The 19,131-nt window shown below is 54.0% G+C and overlaps 7 protein-coding genes across 7 annotated transcripts; 3 read left to right on the forward strand and 4 right to left on the reverse strand.

Annotated features, from left to right (window-relative positions):
* Positions 1-262: 262 nt before the first annotated feature.
* On the forward strand, positions 263-1,830 carry K437DRAFT_213991 (actin-binding FH2; the record flags this gene model as incomplete). The annotated part of the gene is made up of 2 exons (XM_013385156.1): positions 263-1,130; positions 1,193-1,830. Coding segments are annotated over 2 exons (1,506 nt in total), but the record flags the coding sequence as incomplete, so codon positions are not given.
* A 560-nt stretch (positions 1,831-2,390) lies between these two features.
* On the reverse strand, positions 2,391-6,429 carry K437DRAFT_270646 (uncharacterized protein; the record flags this gene model as incomplete). The annotated part of the gene is made up of 4 exons (XM_013385157.1): positions 2,391-4,517; positions 4,585-4,951; positions 5,022-6,145; positions 6,208-6,429. The coding sequence occupies 4 exons, from the start codon at positions 6,427-6,429 to the stop codon at positions 2,391-2,393; spliced, it is 3,840 nt and encodes a 1,279-aa protein (XP_013240611.1).
* Positions 6,430-6,931: 502 nt separating this feature from the next.
* On the forward strand, positions 6,932-8,465 carry K437DRAFT_264873 (D123-domain-containing protein; the record flags this gene model as incomplete). Its single annotated transcript, XM_013385158.1, has 2 exons — positions 6,932-7,378; positions 7,455-8,465. 2 exons carry the CDS (start codon positions 6,932-6,934, stop codon positions 8,463-8,465), a joined length of 1,458 nt encoding a protein of 485 aa, XP_013240612.1.
* A 1,870-nt stretch (positions 8,466-10,335) lies between these two features.
* K437DRAFT_259505 (putative ATP-binding cassette transporter protein, mitochondrial) lies at positions 10,336-13,251 on the reverse strand. Its single transcript, XM_013385159.1, has 4 exons — positions 12,464-13,251; positions 10,961-12,403; positions 10,803-10,890; positions 10,336-10,728 (listed from the first exon to the last, which is right to left on the reverse strand). Exons 1-4 carry the CDS (start codon positions 12,773-12,775, stop codon positions 10,463-10,465), a joined length of 2,109 nt encoding a protein of 702 aa, XP_013240613.1. The 5' UTR covers positions 12,776-13,251; the 3' UTR covers positions 10,336-10,462.
* A 211-nt stretch (positions 13,252-13,462) lies between these two features.
* Positions 13,463-14,302, reverse strand: K437DRAFT_259507 (uncharacterized protein). Its single transcript, XM_013385160.1, has one exon. The coding sequence runs from the start codon at positions 14,015-14,017 to the stop codon at positions 13,847-13,849; it is 171 nt and encodes a 56-aa protein (XP_013240614.1). The 5' UTR covers positions 14,018-14,302; the 3' UTR covers positions 13,463-13,846.
* Positions 14,146-15,544, forward strand: K437DRAFT_29190 (uncharacterized protein). The gene is made up of 3 exons (XM_013385153.1): positions 14,146-14,303; positions 14,394-14,993; positions 15,069-15,544. Exons 1-3 carry the CDS (start codon positions 14,274-14,276, stop codon positions 15,423-15,425), a joined length of 987 nt encoding a protein of 328 aa, XP_013240607.1. The 5' UTR covers positions 14,146-14,273; the 3' UTR covers positions 15,426-15,544.
* A 7-nt stretch (positions 15,545-15,551) lies between these two features.
* Positions 15,552-17,862, reverse strand: K437DRAFT_240251 (signal recognition particle protein). Its single transcript, XM_013385161.1, has 3 exons — positions 17,408-17,862; positions 17,256-17,338; positions 15,552-17,193 (listed from the first exon to the last, which is right to left on the reverse strand). Exons 1-3 carry the CDS (start codon positions 17,660-17,662, stop codon positions 15,663-15,665), a joined length of 1,869 nt encoding a protein of 622 aa, XP_013240615.1. The 5' UTR covers positions 17,663-17,862; the 3' UTR covers positions 15,552-15,662.
* Positions 17,863-19,131: the final 1,269 nt, after the last annotated feature.

Genomic DNA, 19,131 nt, shown 5'->3' on the forward strand with positions numbered 1-19,131 from the left:
CACTGGCACCACCTTTGGGTCGCCGTTACCCCTCTCGCCGCGTGGCACTGGTGTGGCCACACCCCCTCCGCCTCCTCCACCACCAATGTCAGCACTCACATCGCCTTGTCCCAGTGGGATGTACAGTCCGGGCTACGACTCGACACGCGACTCGATGCTGAACGTCCGCGCGAGCTTTGCGGGCACACTCGGTGCTGCTGGGCCTATTGCCGCCCCACCGGCGCCACCTGTGCCGAACTTACTCGTTAATGACCTGTTTAACCGCAAGGAAGTTGCTGAGATGGCCAAGACACGTATGAAGCAGCTTCAGTGGGATAAGCTATCCGCCCAGCACGCAGCGGAAACGGTGTGGAGCAAAGCGACGGTCGATGAGCAGCGCATCACAGAAATCATGAAGAAAGAGGGCTTCTTCGAGGAGATGGAAGAAGACTTCAAGGCCAAGCAAGTGGCACGACGGGCGACTGCCGCGACCAAGAAAGACAAGATCGAGCTCAAAACGCATCTCAGCTTGCAGACGCGTCAAGGGATCGAGATGGTGCTGCTCAGAGTCAAGTCCAATTTGACAAAGGCAAAGCACGCCACGCCTGAGGAGGTTGCACACGATATTGTCAACTGCAACGAATCCATTCTTGACCAAGGCTTTTTGTCGGAGCTATTGCGGCACTATCCCGAGTCCGAAACCAAGGGCCAGCTGGGCGAATACCGCAACGCCAGCAACGAAGCATTACGTTTACTGCACCCTGCTGACCGCTTGGTGGTCTTGCTGATGACTGTGCCGCACCTCAAAGAGAAGGTACAAGGACTTCTCTACCTGACCAAGTATCGCGAAACCTACGACCTGATCAAGGAAGGTGCTGCCAAAATTCGTGAGGGCGCAGAAGCCATCATGAAGGCGGGGAACTTCGCTCGCTTGCTCAACATTATTTTGATGATGGGCAATTTCCTCAACTCGACCGGTGTGCAAGGAGGCGCCTTTGGCTTCAAGATCAGCTCGATCAACAAGCTTGTGGATACCAAAGCGTCGGACGGAACCACCCTGCTCCACTTCGTTGAGCGCACTGTTAGCAAGTGTTTCCCGGAGATTGAGTCCTTCCTCGAGGAACTTGATGCGCCTTCGGAGGCTTGCAGGGGTAAGCAGCACCTGACTGACACCATGAAGCACAGCAAAGCTGACGTTCAAACCCACCCCCAGTGCAATTGCTCGATCTCAAGAGAGATCTTGCTGAGCTCAAGTCTGGGAGCTTTCAGCACAAGAAAGAGTTGGACCGGTTCTTGGACGAAAATGAAGAGAACCTCAACGACCCATATGCCAAATTGATGCTGCCATTCCTTAGAGAGGCGAGCTCAGAGTTGTCTCGACTGAGCGACCAAGTCCAATATACAGAGCGAATCTACGGGGATGCGCTGAAGTACTTTGGCGAGGGACCCGATCCCAAGCGACGGGGCTTCCCTGCTCCGCAGCTCATGCGGACAGAAGATTTCTTTGGCATCTTCAAAGAATTCATCGCTGCCTACAAAAAGATCAAAATGGACAACGTGCGGATTGGCGAGCAACGACAGATAGAAGCAAAACGACGCGCTGCAGCAGAAGAAAAGGAGAAAGAGCGTCAAGAGGCTCTCGCGCGGAAGGAGGCAGGCGTGGATGACAGCCTTGTCCTCGAGACGCTACTCGGCAATTTGCGTCAGAGCGGAGGCACTCCAAAGAACAAGCGAAAGGCTCGCGAGCGCCGTTCGGCAGCAAAGGAGAATGTCAATGCCAGTCCTACTCCTATGGATGGAAACCCGTCTGACCTGGCGGCTGCAATGCTCGCCAAATTGCAAGGTGGTCAAGCAGGCGTTACTTCCAGCAGCCCGAACTCGCGACCGGCGCGTCGGCGCGATCGAAGAGGCACAGGAAACACTGATGGCCAGAGTGCAAGACGTGAGAGTCTGGCCTCGCATGGTAGCCTTCGCTCTATGGCAGAGAACAAGACTGCTTCCGAGAATGCAAGCGAGAAAGACCAGAACGAAAAGGACGATGAAGAGCCTGAGGCTAAGGCTAAAGCTTATGGCGGGAATGACCCAGCCCCTGAAACGGAGGACGAAGCTGATGCCGACTCTGAGGTTGCACAAAAGCCCTCAAGGACGAACGCAGACGGGCCAAGCGAAGGTGATGGAGGCACTGCAGCAGATGCACCGGGTAACGGCAGCCTCGAATGGTTTGATCCTGATCGCTCGGGCTTTTCTGCAGCGAGCACCGAGGGTGACAAAACGATAGCCGCATCCGGCTCGGGCTCGTCATTTTTCAAGGCCTGAAAATGCCACGCACTATTACTTTGTCTACACTTGCTATTGTGCCGCTTGTATTTGGCACTAGGAGCAACATCACATTCGACTTTTACATAGGTGCTTTATTGTCCGCCAGATAGCGATGATAGTGGATGAACATTGACGCTTTGAGGCTGAACTAGGCCGTTGGAGCCGACGCAAGGTATCGCGAATTGGTCCGACGAATGATTCGCGTCGTCTGCCCCTAGGGCCTTCGCGCGGATGCTTGGTAAGGGGAGCATTCCTGCGGTCAGTGGCAACAATTGTAACCTTACATCCGCGGACGTCCCTGGAAGAAGGGCGTGAATAATAGTCTTGCGAGGTCCGCTAATCGCAAATTGCGCACTTGAATTGACCGAGAGGGCGATCGCCTTTGTGGGCTCCTTTGCCGAGTAGTCCACGCGTGTCCGAATATTCAATAGCTGAGATATGTCCACAGAGCCCGGAGTGTTGACGATGACTTGTGTCGGCGGCAATGTATAGGCGCTTCCCAGATCGACGAAGACGTCTGCCACATTCGCGCCTGACATTGCCTGATGGCCGCTTGTCGCTCGGCGCCACCGCAATGACATGCGCACGACCTTGCGTCCCCCAACGTCAGGTGCCAGGTGGATCTCATGTAGCATCTCTGCTCGATCTCCGCATTTCCACACAGAGTCGGGCAGAGGATTCGGACCCACCTGCCGAGCTTTCAATGTAGTCACACTAGCGGGCTCCACTGAATATGCGAGCACCTCCACTTCTGAATCGAAATTCAGGAATTCCATGTCGATGCGCAAGCTGCAAATAAAACTCTCGGCAGCGGCTATGCTGAAGTTCTGAAGAAAAGGTCGAATGGGCCCTACCGAGCTGAACGTGTTCAGCAAAGGACAAATTGCGAAAGGTCTGCGGAGCGAAACACTTGAAGCTCGCCGAGTGGGCTCAACAGCGAAGCCTTCGAACGCTTCTTCTTCGGTTGCATATTCGCTAAAGACGCTGATAACCAACTCGGCAGCGCTGGAACTGGCTGGCGCAGAGAAAGCCAAGGCATATTCGTCCTCGGCTCCAGCTTGCTGAATACCTAAAGCGAATAGCCCCTGAGGGCCCCGTTCGACGGAATTGCTGCCCTTCGTGACTACAACCGAACCGGCAAAATCGAGCGGCTCAGAATGATCGCCTGACATGCCATGCATATCGATGACCGCAAACAGTCGAAGAGCCTTTAGCTCCTTGTTGACAAGCTTGATTGGAGCAGTCACCTTTTCTTGCAAGTAGACAACACCTGGCAGTTCCAAGGTGACGAAGACGTCGTGGAGTGATGGGACGACAGTGAGCATGTTGGACGGCGTGCTTCGATGTGGCAACTTAAACGTTCTTCCGAGATCTGCAGTATACCACACTGGAGGCGGTTGCATGTCTTCCTCTGCTTCCTGCGACATGTTGATTGTCACGCGTAGCTTGAATGTGGAATCCGTCTCAAGCTCGATCTTTGAGATAGTAGTTCTTCCTGCTTGCGTGCTCGAGTATTGACCTTGCCATACAGTAGTTCTGCCAGGAACCCACGAGAGCCCCGCAGTAGATTGGCATGGCTCCGTGTCTGATGCTAGTCCGATGGAACATAAGCGCTGAGCAATCTCTCGTCCGTCGGGTCGGAGGATATGCGAGGGTTTCTCTTGGCCCTCAAAGTATATCCTGGCCTTGCTGAATGCAAACTCTGGCGCGTCATCACCGCAAGAACGTTCAGAGTGAAAGCTCAAGGCGAGCTGAAAGTCGACAGGCGTATTCACTGGAACTTCAGCTTGAGCAAAGACACATGAAGCAAAGATAAAACCCTTCGCATTCTGGTAGCCGTAATCATACGTCTCCATTACTGAGGTGTCATCGGCATTTCGCTCGGGAGGAACTTTGATATTTTGTACTACTTGCAGAGCGTGAAGGCGATGAATAGGACCACGCGGATCGGCACCGAATGATAGCAGGTCGCAAGCCGCTTGTACTTCGCTTGCAGTGTCCCTTAGTTGGTGGGCGCACTCTGCTTCCAGCTGAAGGAGCTGGCGGAGCGCAACGAGCTGCTCTTCTTGGCGGTAAGTCTTCGTTATGCGTTTCAAGAATGGTAGTGCTGTCTCGTACTTTCCCCCTTCAAAGTAGTTGAGGGCAATTTGCGATGCGATGAGCAGGAGATGTCTTGTTTGATCAGCTCTCTTAAAGTGCTCGTATGCTTGCATGAGAACCTGTCGATCGGACCGGTGGCCTAGTGAGTAGACAAGCTTAACACACCAGCGCGTGTATGACACCCACTTCACCAATCTGAGCTGCATGATCGACTTGCTTTTCGTGCACGAGCGCAGGATACCCGCTAGCCCGTTCGTCCTTTCCGTCGCCATTTTCGATCATCTTGGTGAAGCGATTACGCCGCTCAATCGTGCAAATGCCCGCCAAGTAGTAGATGTAGCCTGGGTTAGGTATTTGGTGGAGTGAGACCGTTCCTTCGGCCAGTGCGCTAGTACTTGGCGCGAGCAGAGGACCAAGAAATGGAGGAGGGTTAGGCCCATGAGCAATGCTGCTCGGTAGCAGGTTGGTCGGTAAAGGTGGTGCGTGCGCTGGAAGCTCTAGGCGTGCTTGACCGCTTGTCGCCTGGTCGAGAAGGTCTGCAAGCATGCGATACCTAAAAACCGAATTGTTGAGGTATAAGATTAAGATGAAAGAAGCGATGTAAAGGAGCCTGGTACACTCACTGCTTCGCAAGCCAGCTCCAGAACTCAAAAGTCGCATCGCCGATGCCCCATCCTGTGCTAAGCTCGGTAAAGCGCTTAATGTGTCTCTGAAAGGTGCTCATGGCGAGCTGCAGCTGCGCATCGCTCCTCGGGTGGCCAGGTGGCACGAGTTGTCCACCGATGGAGGTCGCATACTGATACAGATAGAGCCGGCAAATCCGAATGTTAAGGGTATCGACGAGTACCTTCGCCTCTGCCCACCGCTTGGTTCGCGGTGGCAGCATGGATGTGCTGCCAAGGCACCTCGAGCTTGCAAGCATGTCCTTGGCCTCCACGTAATGTTGCAGCGCTGTATCGAGGTCACCAGCCAGCTCGGCAAATGTGCCCAATTTGAACTCTGCACGGATGTGCCATCCCTCCCTGGAAAGCGGAATGGGTTCGTATGGAGAGGCACATGCGGGTGCGCGTTGCTTGTGTGCGGCAGCAATAGGTTGCCAAACGCTTGGAGGCGGTGGGTATCGAGTCCGCTTGCGTCGGACACGGCGAGCCTGTTCACGGTAGTAATCGAGCGCTGCTTCGTAAACCGCACCTTGCAGGCTGGACACGAAATCTTCGACTTCACTCCGCGGGACCGAAGTGAGAACAAACAGGGAAGCCTTGGAATCAAGTCCCGAGTTGCGGCGAATGTAGCTCAACCTCGCCTCCAAAGAAGGGTGTGAGAGCATGCCGCGGGTGGTCAGAAGGACAACAGTCAGCTTGATCCCCCGCTCGGTCAGGATCCTGAGAGAGTCAGATATATGTGCAATAAGCTCTTCGTCATAAGCTTTGAGCTTCTGTAGGGTGCTAGCTTCATCCTCGCCTTGGACAATGATACCTGGTGGCACTTGGTCAGGCTCCTGCGTCGACGAGAGCAGCTGAGCTGGCAGTTGAGCTAGACAATGAAATATGATGTGCACCGCTGGTACTTGATCCCTGTATCTTCGAATCCATTGGGGCGAGATAATTCCATCAGGAAAGAGAGGACCGTTGAGCTGCAGCGGCGAGAGTGGTGAGCGGGGAGGAAGCTGCGAGGCAGGGGAAATTGAGGCTACACCGCTCGATGTCGAGGTTGAGACGCGCACCTTGCGAGGCGGTAAGCGAATGTCCTGTTCCGTGCAAGAACGGGCATCAGCTACACTTCACAAATAGCAGTATTGGAAAAACTTACACGATCGACGAGGACGCTGTGGAAAACAGGGCTCTTTCCAATAGTCGGGTCCCACGCCGAAGTCCTGCCCCTGGCAAGAAATGCGTTGCGCAGATGTCCTGATAGTGTCGGGAAGTGAGCATCGGGTTCAAGCCTGACGGAGTAGGAACTTTGCGACAATCTCTTGCTTCCTTCAGCAGGTGTATTCTGATGCGGAGGAATACCGAGCCCTGCAACATGCATGCAAGGGTAGTGTTGGCTCACCAGCTCGGACGGAAACGAGTTCATTTTGCCTGTTGGCTTCAGGCGAGTGAGGCTGGCAATACACAACCTCTTGCATTTCCCGACGCCAATGTACTGGAGTTTGGGGCCTGTGAATGAGCGCCAGTGGGCCTAACCAGCGCAACAGACCCCTACGCATATGCCATTGCGGCGTGCACCCTGGCCCACCTCATTGAGGGTGATAGAGCGTCGACGACGCAAGAGCGCCATGAGCCCATCTCAAGGAACTCGGCGACTTAATTTAACGCTATTGGGCCCTTAAAGATGCCGAGCCGCCCCACCGTCTGATCACACAGTTCAAGTCCTCTTCTCGAGACGTCGCAACTCCAGCCTCAAAAGAAAAGTCTCTCGTCGAGTCAGAGTCGATCGATTGAGCTTGGCGGGTTCGTACATGGCACACAGTAGAACGAAACCAGACATTCGCGCGAGGTCAATTTGTACCTACATCTTCAAGGCCTTCACGATGCTGACAGCGATCGCGTCAATGCCGGTCCAGGCTGGCGAGTCGTCGCGCAGCGTGCTGCCCTCTTTGACACCCATCGACAAAGCATTGGAGCTCACTTCTTTTCAATCGTGGTACCCCCTTTTCAAGAAGGTGTCTCCCAAAGCCACTGTACTCAGCCTTGATGAGCTGGAACCTGATTTTTTGGACTGGCTGGAGGAAGATGGACTGACGCTGCCCGAGGGAAGCGAAGGGCCGTCGGTGCCGCACGCAAGCATAGAAGGTGTTACAGACAAAATGGTGGACAGCGAGACCGAGACGTCTGATTCTGAGGAATCAGAAGCGGAAGCAAGTGACAGAGGCGGAGGCGTTCCAAGGCGCTTCGTGGCGCTCGACGAACGGATCAGGCAGGTCATGGCCAGGTACGATGGCCGCATCTTCCCTAAGCTCAATTGGAGCGCTCCAAGGGTACGTGCGCATCCGCTGCAGCGATGTACACATGCTTCAAGCACTTTAGCTAATTTTTTGGCTACTTCGTTTCAAGGATGCCGCTTGGATTCTTCCTGGGTCCAACTTGCAATGCACAACGCCAGCGGATGTCTACCTCCTGCTCAAGTCGTCGGATTTTGTCGCCAACGATGTGGCCCAAGCCCGCGAGCTTCTGTTGTCAGACAATACTGCTTCCACAACCACTTCGCAAAGCCCGCCAGGAGAACTTTTAACCAAATCGGTGCAAATTGGGCACGCGGTTCCACCACGCCCAAGCCTCTACCTTGTTCTCAAGAAGTGGTTTGACATGCCGTCATCCGCCGAGTTCCGCTGTTTTGTCCGTGCTGGTCGTTTTGTTGCAATCTCACAGCGCGATGAAAACTATTACGAACACCTTCAGCCTTCACACGTCCGCCAAAGAGCCATCAAAGCCTTGCATTCATTTTGGCTGGACTACTTGCATAGAAAGGAATTTGAGCCGAAGGAGCTTCGTGCGAGTAGTGGAGAAGGCGATCCGACTCCGGCACCGGCACCCCCCCCGGCTGCATCGAAAAGGTACGAGCTCAATGACTACGTCTTCGACGCATATATTACGCGGGACATGTCCAAAGTGTTCCTGGTCGACATCAATCCGTACTTGCCGCGAACAGACGCTTTGCTCTGGGACTGGGAAGAGCTCGAAGACCTGGCTGCGGGCAAGCCCATTCGACTGAAGCCGGATGGCGTCCACGAAAAAGGCACAGGCGACGATAGCGGCACTTCGACAAGTGATGAAAGCTCAGACGACGAAGAGTTCGAGACGGTGCTACGCGTGTACACGGATGGCAAGCGAGCACCAGAGGAGATCCGACGTCCACTATCAGAAGCTGAACGGCTCCGCAAGCGGTTACCGAAGCTGCGCGTAATCACATCACATGCCCAGGCACAACAAGCGGCCAGCGGAGCGGTACCGAAGTATGCTCGAAACATGGTACCGCAGGACGTGATCGACGCCAGCGACGGACAATCAATTGCGGAATTCGCACACGAGTGGGGAAACAGACTTGGCGAGGCAATGAAGGGTTAAGACCAGTTCATGTATCACTTGAAGAGGACTCTGAACGTTTCCTGTTGGCGGCTCTCGACCCATTCTCGAATCAATGGACGAGCAAGCCCCCACTACTTTCTTTGCAATGCACAGGCCTTTCCTTTGCTTCATATGTGCACCGTACCAATGACCTCACGCTGCCAAGGTGACATTTTCCATTGTGCCCTGGAAGGACGCGAGCTCCTATCAAACACCAATAAGAAGCAAACTATACCTGCTCCGTCCGACACCTCAGCTAGGAGCTGCGCAGATTAAGCTTGTCGCCCAAACCACGCGTGTGTGTGGGATAGCACTTTCGATACGTGTCGCAAGCTCATCAAGTCGGAAGCGTGTACCGTGACGCTAACATTAGCCTAACCCGTGTCGCGAGGAACTCAGCTCACAAAGTGCTTCAGCCGATACTCACAACACGAAACTGAGTAGGAAAATGGCGCCTCAGTACCAAGTACTCGCAGGAGTCGGAGCCGAGCTGATATGAGGTTGACACTGGTCGCTTGACTTGTATGTCAAGTCGTCCTCCAACTCTGTCTTCCTGTAAACAAGTTACCTTTCTCACAACAGACTGCTCGCCACTTCTTCCGCAAAACAAATCCCGACTACGATCAAGATGTTGAACGAAAACGACTGCCGTCGGAACACCTTCCAGTTCGAGGCGTAGTCTTTCCAAAATGAGCACATCTACCTCCACGTTTGCGAAGGCACGCTCAATCTCGTCACCCCTGATATTCTCCCTGAGCTTTGGCAGATGATTGTGACGAAGGTTATGATGGCATTCGGCATGATGGCGGCCTCGCCGCATTCCCCACAGGGCTTGCTATAGTTGTTCGCTGCCGACTTCTCGCAAGAGATCGAATCGATCACAGTGAAAGCGTCGCTGCTTCACAGTGCGAGCGTCTTCTCACTTTGGCTTTAATCACTCGGTCGCTCGTAGTCTGCGCTCCAGGACATCCACCTGTTGACAATTTGACTGGTCACGGCCATCGACGTAGTCTTGAAGAGCTTGACGAAGCCTTACAAGCTCTCCATGCTTTTGTCTGTTTCGCATGAGAAGGATAAAGCATATAAGCGAACAGCGAACAGCGAACAGCGAACAGCGAACAGCGAACAGCGAACAGCGACCTCACACTCTATGCTAACACTGTTACTACACCACCCTGCGCGTGCTGCAGAACGCAACAAATCCATCTATACTCGGATCCGCAGATTGAGGTTCACGTCGAGTGATACCTTGCAAGAAGCCCGCTGGCGTACTGCAGCTGCCCAGAACAATCTCCTCGATCAAATCGGCCACCACCACCCAAATATGAGGAATCTGAAAGATTCAACGTCGGTCATGAGCCTACTCGGCTCGAAGCTCAATATCCCGTGCTACATGGTGTGTGAGGAGTGAGCTGGAACAACAGCCGTCGTCGACAGCAGGAAGGGATATTTTTCGGAAACGGGAAACTGGATCCGCTTCGCCGAGGGATCGAGGTGTCAATGGTGGCCGACCGCACGGACAGTACCAAACCTCCGTACGCTCGTTGAAACTCTGTCCAGCTTCAAGGTGCAACTTGCAGAAGCTCATCTCGCCGATCCCGAATTTGTAGGCGTGCCCCTTCAGACTCGTCTTGCAGTATCACCTCACGCAAAGGTGGGCCATGCAGCCCAACTGCTGGTACTCCAAATACGGACATTGCTGGGGCCGGGGATGCTGTGATTGAAGTACCCCTCGGCGAGCCGCCATCGGCCAATTGGCGATTGGGGCGGCGGCTGTTCGCCAGTTCGAACAAGGCAGCACAAGCATTGCATTCCCCGAATGGCTTGCTCAGCCTCTACCAAAAGAGTTCCGAGGAGTACGATGTACCGGTCGAGCAACATGCATTCATTGAATTGGTCCATCATCCACAGCGAGCGCTTCGTATTGCGCTTCAGCTCGCCAACAAGCTGGGCAGGCTAGAAGATCATTGCGACATGCCATCTAAATGCGCAATGTTCTATGGGCGTCGTGGCGAATCCACGCTCGACTGTTGTGCTTGTACATCACTATGTGCGACGTCCTTTACTGAATGCTCGTGCTCATGAATATGCTCTCCTTCGCCCGCGCCCTGTCCTATCCCAATGGTAGACTGCGACCCCCATAGCGATCTGTAGAGACCGTCGCGCGCCATCAGGTCGTCGTGTGTGCCTTTCTCCAAGACTTTGCCGCCGCGGAGCACAAAGATCACGTCGCAATTGGAGATCGTTCGCAGGCGGTGTGCGACTGCAAGTGGTGCATAAGCGTGTCAGTGAACACTTTCAGCGCAGCTCGTATTCAGCGTGCAGCGAAAGACGCACCAAAGATGGCTGTTCTGTGATTGTCCAGTAGCGTAGTATTGATATTGCGCATCAGCTCTGTCTCGGTGTAGCTGTCTAATGCAGAAGTCTGAGGCGAATCGCATTTTCAGTTGAGGCTCCCTTGGAAGCCATGAAGTAGACGACAGATTGGTACTCACTGCCTCATCAAAGAAAAGGATCTCTGGATCCTTCAGCAGCAGCCTGGCGATGGCCAGTCGCTGCTTCTCTCCGCCTGAGATCATCAAACCCCTTTCACCGACTTTTGTCTCATACCCGGCTGGCAGATTGGACACAATTTGATCCACCTTAGCCCTCTGCGCCGCATGCTGCACCTCTGCATCTGAAGCATCTAACCGACCATACCGGATGTTGTGCATGATATCTGCATTGAACAGCGGCGTATCCTGGGGCACGACTCCAATCGCTTTGCGAACACTGTCCAGAGAAACGTCGCGGATGTCTTGCCCATCGATCGTGATTCGTCCGCTCTGAGGTTCGTAGAAGCGGAAGAGCAGACGGAAAATCGTCGATTTGCCGCAACCAGAAGGCCCGACGAAAGCGACCTTGGAGCCTGCGGGAATGGTGAAGCTGCAATCGGTAAAGATGGACCGATCCGGGTGGTAGCCAAATGTGACGTTTTCGAACTTGATCTCTCCGCCCGTCACACGGAGCGGTGGTGCATCCGGATTGTCCTTGACCTTGACGTCGACATTTTCAAGGTTAAAAAGTGTCTCCATGTCCACAAGCGATTGCCGCAGCTCGCGATATACCGTGCCGAGGAAGTTGAGCGGCAGGGAGAGTTGGAAGACAAGTTGATTGACCATGACGAGGTCTCCAACAGTCATCGTTCCCTTCATAACACCTTGCGCCGCAAGAAGCATCATCACGGTCAAACTCGTCGAGAAGATGATGTTCTGCCCAGAGTTGAGCGCAGCTAAGCTGGTCGCGACCTTGACGCTGCTCTTTTCGTAATCCTTCATGGCTGCATCGTACTTGTCCACTTCGTGCTTCTCGTTGTTAAAGTACTTGACTGCTTCGTAGTTGAGCAGCGAGTCGACAGAAGTTGTCGCAGCGCGATTGTCCGCCGCGTTTGCTTCCTTGCGGAAGCGCGTGCGCCAGCTTGTCGTCTTGATCGTAAACCAAGAGTACGCAGCCATCGTGACGGCAGTGACAGCGGCAAAGGTTGGCCCGCATTTGTAGCTCAAGATTCCGCAGACCATGGTGATCTCGAGTGCGGTAGGAACGATGTGGAAGACGATGGAGGTGAGCAGGAACGATATACCCTTGGTACCGCGGTCGATTGCACGTGTGAGACCGCCGGTCTGTCGGGACAAGTGCCATCCAAGATCGAGCGCAAGGAGGTGAGTGAAGACGCTCTTCGCGACGCGCCGAATCGAGCGTTGGGCGACGTTTGCAAAGATTGCGTTCCGAAGCTCTGAGAATACTAAAGCACCTATACGGGCTAAGCCGTACCCAATAATGGCACTTCCTGCGACAACGTAAACGGTATTGGGATTAGTCATGTCCAACGGAGCTTGGACCGTCTCATTGAGCTTGTCGATGATCACTTTGAAGAAGAACGGTACTTGGACGTTCAGAAGCTAAAACGCGCTATTATTAGTCAGCAAATCCCAAATGAGTCACAGAACTGAGCCGCTCACCTTGCCGCCAAAGAGTAATGCAAGTGCCAAAAGCACTCGCCGCTTGGTACTCCAATCACCCTTGGGCCAGACATGCTGCATGAGCTTCTTGATAATATCCCAGTCTGCAGCACGCTGTTGTTCAATTGTTGTCTTGGACGCCGCGTTCAGCCGCAAAGGATCGTTCCCGTCTAGCTGCTTTGCTGCAACCTCTTCCTTGCCGTCTTTGCTTCTTGTTGGCAACTGAACCGGTGGAATTTTGGCTGTCGCAGCCGTTTGACCCCCACCGACTGTGGCCGGCGCTGTTGGATCATCATTACCGCGCTCTGCCATGTTTCGGTACCCATGGAGAAGCCTCGGTTGTAAAGTTGCTGACGGTCGTAGCCGCCCTGCGGTCCACAGCGGCCCCGAGGGTGCCACTGACCGCGAAGAAACACATTGCGTAGAGAAGCAGCATCGAGTCGTTGATCGCACCACACAGCGGTCTATTGAGGAAGAGCTCCTGCTCGCCAGAGACGCTTGAACCGCAGACTTGAAGGCTAATGCTCTTCTATCACAAAGGCGGAGCGCGCCCCGTACCTGCGCTTGTCGTCGAAGAAGATGCGACATGGCGAGCGATGGGTCGCGCGGTTTGCTCGATGGCTGGGGTATGGACCATCCACGTAGCGGCCAGCGTTTGTCCAGATTATTTTGATGTCGTCAAGGCGTTGAATATACGGCCCACTCGTATACATCAAGCAGAAAAAGCTTGCATCCCCATCGATCACTTGGCTATGAAGACTATGACGGTGATGTCTGTCAGTACGTGGTTTCACAGTTGGGAATTTCGGCCATCGATCATCGATCACGCTATTATTGTATTATATTATGTTATCGCGACCAAAATCGCCGTTCACTGCTGGGCATAGTCAGGCTTTTCTCGATGTGAACCAATCATCATCCAACATCTTCATAATCTGGACCTTGCCTTTGAGGCTATCAAGACTGGGTCAATCCCAAGCTGTGAAATTCCAGCGAGCTTGCATACCAGGAAAGCCACATCATAAACCAAGATTTATGCTCCTAACCACCCGGAACTTGTTGTTAGGACATAGGTAACCCGGCGCACCCGCTTGCTCCCACCGGGCTCGGATTAGGGAGTCAAAATCAAGCGACCGCTGAAAGATCAACATGTTCTTGTTTGAAAGGATCGATACAACTGACACCTTGATCTCAGCCTCGTACATTACAAACCGGCATAGATAAGAGAACTGGATGACTGGCTGCTTGCTGGCCTCCCCGGTCGGGCTCGAACGATTCACACTCAGCCTCGTGCAGCAAAAGCACACACCAAGTTCAACTCTTCGAGATGCGTCACCAACTTTTCCATCTTTGGCGGTGTGACGAGCCAACCGAACATTGCACTCAGACTCCCTTACCATCCGTTTGCATGGGATGCAGCTTTGAAGTGTTGCGACTGTTGTTGCCGCGTGCTGGTCCAGCATGCGGTGCACCAGCCTCTCCCTTATCTCCCACGATTCCCATGCGGTAAATGAGTAGGCCCAGACCCAGCGCTACGCCCGCTCCGATGAGCATTTGATTTTGGGAGAACTTTTGATCATCGTTCTGCATTGCCCCGCATCACAGCCGCACATCGCAATTGTCGATCGCGAGACAACCGGTGCCCAAGGTCCAAGACGAATGTCAGCAGATATTGAGGTCAGAACACACGACCAATATTGCACCCACCTTAAACGGGGGGCCAGGTCCGGTGGCAAAGCCTGCGCGCAGTTGATTTTTTGCCACTGGTGTCGCACCCCTACAGGAGTGGCGAAGGCTCCGAGCAGCAGCAATGCCGTACGTTGTGGGGCGGACCATCTTGGTATGTGATTTGACGATGTTCTGTTCTTCCCTTTGTGGCTACCAAGTCCTCTTATCATCTCGGTTCTGCGCATTATCTTGAACCTCGTAGCAGAGAAGAACGACGCACATTTGTGATCCCGAGATTGCATTCAGTGTACGGCAGCCAGGTGTACTAGGGTCTTGTATGCTTCTTGCATTGCGAGTCGATGATGCTGCGATTAATCAGCATCCTCACCAGCATCTGCGTCGAGAATCAATGATCACAACCCTTATGACGCACCATATCTCTTCTGTGGAGTATGAAGTACCCTGCAGCTCATCTACAAATTGTACCATCACAGTTCACGGTGAGCATTCTACTTCTGGGAAGTTAATGACTAGCTACGAGTCCGAGCAGCTTTCCAAACCGGGCTGTAGCAAGATGACCATGGCTGCATCTCCAGGGCGATCTTGTCTCTTTTACTTGCTAGGGAAGCCTGCCCTCAGTCTCAGAAAGGCACAGTTCCCCTCACGCCTACCAGCACCGGTCGTCACGGCGAGAGGCTTACGCATTAAGGACAGTCAGGGTCGCGAGCGCAATATCATTCCAAACCCAAGCGCGGGAACGGGTGCTGCACAATCGGAAGCGAATCAGGTTCGCTATGAGAAAGGGCGAGAGGCAGCGGGGTTGAACTGCGCGAAGTGTGGAACGAGTAGCGGCAAGACCTCGGTGGGCTGCTTAAACGAAGCAGTTGTGCTCTCGATGATTGCAACTGATCCAAGTATTTTACCCTTGGACGCATAGGGCGATATTGATGCAAAGCACAAAGTACCTGGCAGATCACCCGAGTCATCGTCGATCCGAGCGCAGCATCCCAACTGGGCCCTTCTCGCCAGCGCGGCCATCTTCACAATGGGAGTGGCCTGGTACTCAGCGGAGAACCTGCTTCCTACCTCCGGCACCGCACCTATGCACCTACCGTCATTGCACGTACAAGCGCTGCCAAGCTCGCGTGCTCGTCTACTGCGTGTGACATCAGATGCCAGGGGGGTTACCTCTGCCATCACTTTGGAGCCTGAAGGTGGAGGGGCGTGGAGGAACGACGGCACGGCGAGCGTGATGGAGATGGAGACGATTGGCAAAGGTCAGGCGGTGCTTTGAGCCGATTGCGCTGTGTCCAAGAGTCTGTCGCGCACAAATGAGGCCATGAACCAACAACTCTATTCCACGCTTTGGCCACGCTTCTTCAATCCTTAAACCTTTGTAAATAAGAGTCGCTGGCGATGTACGCACTCAGTACATTGATTTGGCGGCGTCGGCTTACATGCACCCCCTGTCTGCCAGCACAATTGGCAGCTCGTGTTCTCGCACGTGCATTTCTGGGACTGCTGATCGATGTTACAGCGGCGCGGTACCACCCCCGCCCATCATGTTTCTCATCATGTTCGCCATCCCGCCTCCTCCCATCTGCTGCATCATCTGCTGCATCTGGGTCATATCCGGCATTCCACCAGCACCACCGCCAAATATGTTCCCAAGTGCGCCTAACCCCGGAAATCCTCCGATTCCTCCTCCGAAGCCTCCAGCCAGGTCAGCCAGGCCAGGCGGCATAGTTCCGCTTTGGATTTGTTGTATCAGTTTCTCCCGCCCGCCAGGCTGGCGGAGCTGGGCCTTTATCTCAGGAGGCAGAGAGTTCTGCATCTGCATGATCTGCTCGCGACTGACGCCCGGTGGTAGCGGGGGCGGTGCACCACTAGTGCGCCCGCCAGCGCCGCCACGTCCTTGCATCTGTTTCAGCCAGCCAGCCTTGCCACCCATCTTCTTGACCATGCCCGCGACCATCTTATACTGCACGAGGAACTCTTCCACCTCACGCACCGACGTGCCGGAGCCCTTGGCGACGCGCAGCGCACGCGCGGTCATGCGCACGCGCACCTGCTTCTTCTTCTTCCTGCCAGGCTTATCATTCTGCTGCTGCTGCGCAGTAAGCTCCTTCGAAATCTTCTCGGCGACTTGCGCATTGGAGGCGCCAGGCGATTCGATGGGGGCGGTAAAGAGCGATCCATCTGAGTCAAGCTCTTCACGCGTCATACTGTCAGTGATGTAGAGCATGCGCTTCATCTTGTTGCCCGCTTCATCATCGCCACCTTGCCCCATCATCTGGCCCATGCCGGGAATCATGCCTGCGAGCTTGGAGAGTGGACCCATGCTCATGATGTTGCCAATCTGCTCGCGCCAATCTCGAATGCTAAAGGTGCCGCCTTCCTCTATCTTCTTCATCATCTCTTTTTGCCTCTCTGGATTCTGCATCGTCACCTCCTGCACCTTATCCATGAGACCAGCCATGTCCCCCATGCCGAGCATCTTGGATATGAAGGGTTGCGCACGGAACGGCTCAAGGTCGGTGATATGCTCGCCTGTTCCGATAAAGATGATTGGTGTCTTGGTTGCAGCGACGGCCGAGATAGCTCCACCACCCTTGGCGTGGCCGTCGAGCTTGGTGACCAAGATGGCACCATAGCCGGCAGCTTCTTTGAAAGCTTTGCTTTGCGCTTCGGCCGCTTGGCCGATGCTGGCATCCAGCACCATGATGGTCTGGTCTGGCTTTACAGCATCGCTGATCATGACCATCTCGTTGAACAGTTCACTCTCCTGCTTGTGCCTGCCGGACGTGTCAACGATGATGATCTCGAACTTGGACGCTTTGAAGGATTTGACGCCAGCGCCAGCGATGGCCACTGGGTCCGTCTCAGTATACGAGCCATAAAAGGGAATGCGCGCTTTTGAAGCATTCTGCTTGAGCTGGTCGAAGGCACCTGCACGGAATGTGTCAGCGCAGACAAGACCAGTCTTGAAGCCTCGCTTTTGGTAGTACAGCGCCAATTTTGTGCAAGATGTAGTCTTTCCTGAGCCTTGAAGACCGACGAACCTGTGATACGAAGGAAACGATTAGATACTCTCATAGCATTGATGCACCTAGACAGGTCTCACATGATGACGTTCGGTTTTCCTTTTGTGGGTTTGAAGGCCTCTACGCCCGGGTCGACCAGCAGCACAAGATGATCGTAGACAGCCTGATCTCCAGCAAGGGGATTGCATTCAGCTCCTGACTTGAGACTCGCATGAGAGCAAAGACGACACACCTTTTGCACTACATTCTTCCTCTGCATTTCACTCATCTGCTCAGCATTTTTGTCCTTGGCGTTGAGCTGCTCCTTGACGCTGCCTCGCACTCGATCACGCAAGCTAGACACCAAGCGGACATTGACGTCGCTCTCGAGCAAAGCTGCGCAGACAGTCTTGAGAAGAGCATCGACAGCTTTGTCGTCGATCGTTGGGACGCGATTGAGTTCCGAGAAGGCATTGTTGATGCGCCGCCCAAGATCGGAGAGAACCATCCTGACTGCTCTCTTGGTCAGCGATGAAGGACAAGCTCGGCTGGACAATTGGCTTTCGCACGCTTTCTCTCGCCTATGAAAGTTCAGCACGCGCTCAACAATCTTGGAGGCTAGAGAGCATACAGTAGATCATACCTCGAAGCGCGGGAGGAAGAAACGGCCAGTGGATTGAGTGAGCTTCCAAGATCGAGAGGTCTAGGTATTGGTCAAGGTGTTCCAGAATGCCCGTCCAGCCATGCAAAACGCCCAATTACATGGCACCGAGTTGTATTCCCACAAGCCGAAAGTTGCATGACATTTCCTGAAAGCTCGTTTCGCTGATTTGGTAATAGGGTTGATGCTGAGGAGAGCAATGGCAGTAGTGCCGCGGAAAATGCGGAAGATCCCTCTGCTCGGACGCTCTGAGAAAGTCTCTTGTTGTCTCCGTGCTTCACCTACGCAGGAACAGTACACAGCGCCATGCGTTGAGCACATTGAATACGGCATGTTCAAAGAATCTTTGGACGTGCTCTGAGGGGCCGGTAATGAGTACACCGGTGATTCAACTCGATCATCAGCAGCACAGCCTCGAGCTCCAGGCTTGGACACCTAAGGGTTCCTCTCCACTCGGCCGCTACACCCACCCCGCGTTGTTGGACCCCAGACTACTACATCAGCGATCGATGACTTTGCGCAAGCACTCTCCACACTCTCGATCACTCCCTCTCTGAGATGTGACGCTCGTAGAAGCGGTCGAACTGTCGTACCTGTTACTGGCCGACTCCACCATCGCATCCGACGAAAGCGTTTCAACATGTTTACTACACCCTGGACACATCCCCTGCTGTGCACGTCGATTCTGTTTGCGCAGCCCATCATCTCATCTGTTCCGAATATATAAAACGCAGCCTGCGCATCATTCCATTTTCCACAGTGTTACCTCACGACCCCAATGATCAAGTTTCTACCTGTAGCATAAGTGTTTGATCAGCCAACGAGCCTGTTACCATCCAATATATCATCGACCGGTCGAACCATGTTTCTCAAAACCTACTCCCAGCGCATTTGCCGCCCGTCCCCGGCACCAACGCTAGCTACTCTCCAGGCACACATGACACGTGAGATGCAAAGTGTAGCTGTCGGCCTGCCAGGAGGTATGCAACCATCCGGGCAAGGGCCCAGTACAAGACCTCTGTCGGTCCGCCCAAGCCGCCCTGATGTGTGTCGATTCCCCGCTTAGATTCTACGATGTGCTCTTCCGCTGTCGCCTATTAACATACTTTCTTCGGCGCTAATCCCTACCTCTCACTTGTTGCAAGAGTCGTAGTAAGCCCAACAGTTAGATCGGTCTACCTCTACACGCATGCCAACAAGCAGAACAAGACTGGCTTGTTGCATGAACATCTGCTCGCCACTATCTGTTGGGCTCACGCTCACCAGGGCCAACTTGTAAATACACATTCCGCTCTTCTTCGCCACCAGCAATGCAT

This window comes from Tilletiaria anomala, assembly GCF_000711695.1.
Source record: "Tilletiaria anomala UBC 951 chromosome Unknown K437scaffold_123, whole genome shotgun sequence".
Lineage (NCBI taxonomy): Eukaryota > Fungi > Basidiomycota > Exobasidiomycetes > Georgefischeriales > Tilletiariaceae > Tilletiaria > Tilletiaria anomala.

What these genes read in the sequence shown, in the direction of transcription:
- K437DRAFT_259505 (XM_013385159.1), bottom strand. Translation starts at nt 12,775, where the DNA reads ATGGCAGAGCGCGGTAATGATGATCCAACAGCGCCGGCCACAGTCGGT. An exon ending in TCCTTTTCTTTGATGAGGCA is followed by an intron (nt 10,891 to 10,960) that starts GTGAGTACCAAT and finishes GATTCGCCTCAG; the next exon opens with ACTTCTGCATTAGACAGCTA. An exon ending in TCACAGAACAGCCATCTTTG is followed by an intron (nt 10,729 to 10,802) that starts GTGCGTCTTTCG and finishes CACCACTTGCAG; the next exon opens with TCGCACACCGCCTGCGAACG.
- K437DRAFT_259507 (XM_013385160.1), bottom strand. Translation starts at nt 14,017, where the DNA reads ATGCTCATCGGAGCGGGCGTAGCGCTGGGTCTGGGCCTACTCATTTAC.
- K437DRAFT_29190 (XM_013385153.1), top strand. Translation starts at nt 14,274, where the DNA reads ATGCCGTACGTTGTGGGGCGGACCATCTTG. An exon ending in TTGTGGGGCGGACCATCTTG is followed by an intron (nt 14,304 to 14,393) that starts GTATGTGATTTG and finishes TGAACCTCGTAG; the next exon opens with CAGAGAAGAACGACGCACAT. An exon ending in CGAGTAGCGGCAAGACCTCG is followed by an intron (nt 14,994 to 15,068) that starts GTGGGCTGCTTA and finishes TTGGACGCATAG; the next exon opens with GGCGATATTGATGCAAAGCA.
- K437DRAFT_240251 (XM_013385161.1), bottom strand. Translation starts at nt 17,662, where the DNA reads ATGGTTCTCTCCGATCTTGGGCGGCGCATCAACAATGCCTTCTCGGAA. An exon ending in GGAAGAATGTAGTGCAAAAG is followed by an intron (nt 17,339 to 17,407) that starts GTGTGTCGTCTT and finishes GCTGGAGATCAG; the next exon opens with GCTGTCTACGATCATCTTGT. An exon ending in GGAAAACCGAACGTCATCAT is followed by an intron (nt 17,194 to 17,255) that starts GTGAGACCTGTC and finishes TTCGTATCACAG; the next exon opens with GTTCGTCGGTCTTCAAGGCT.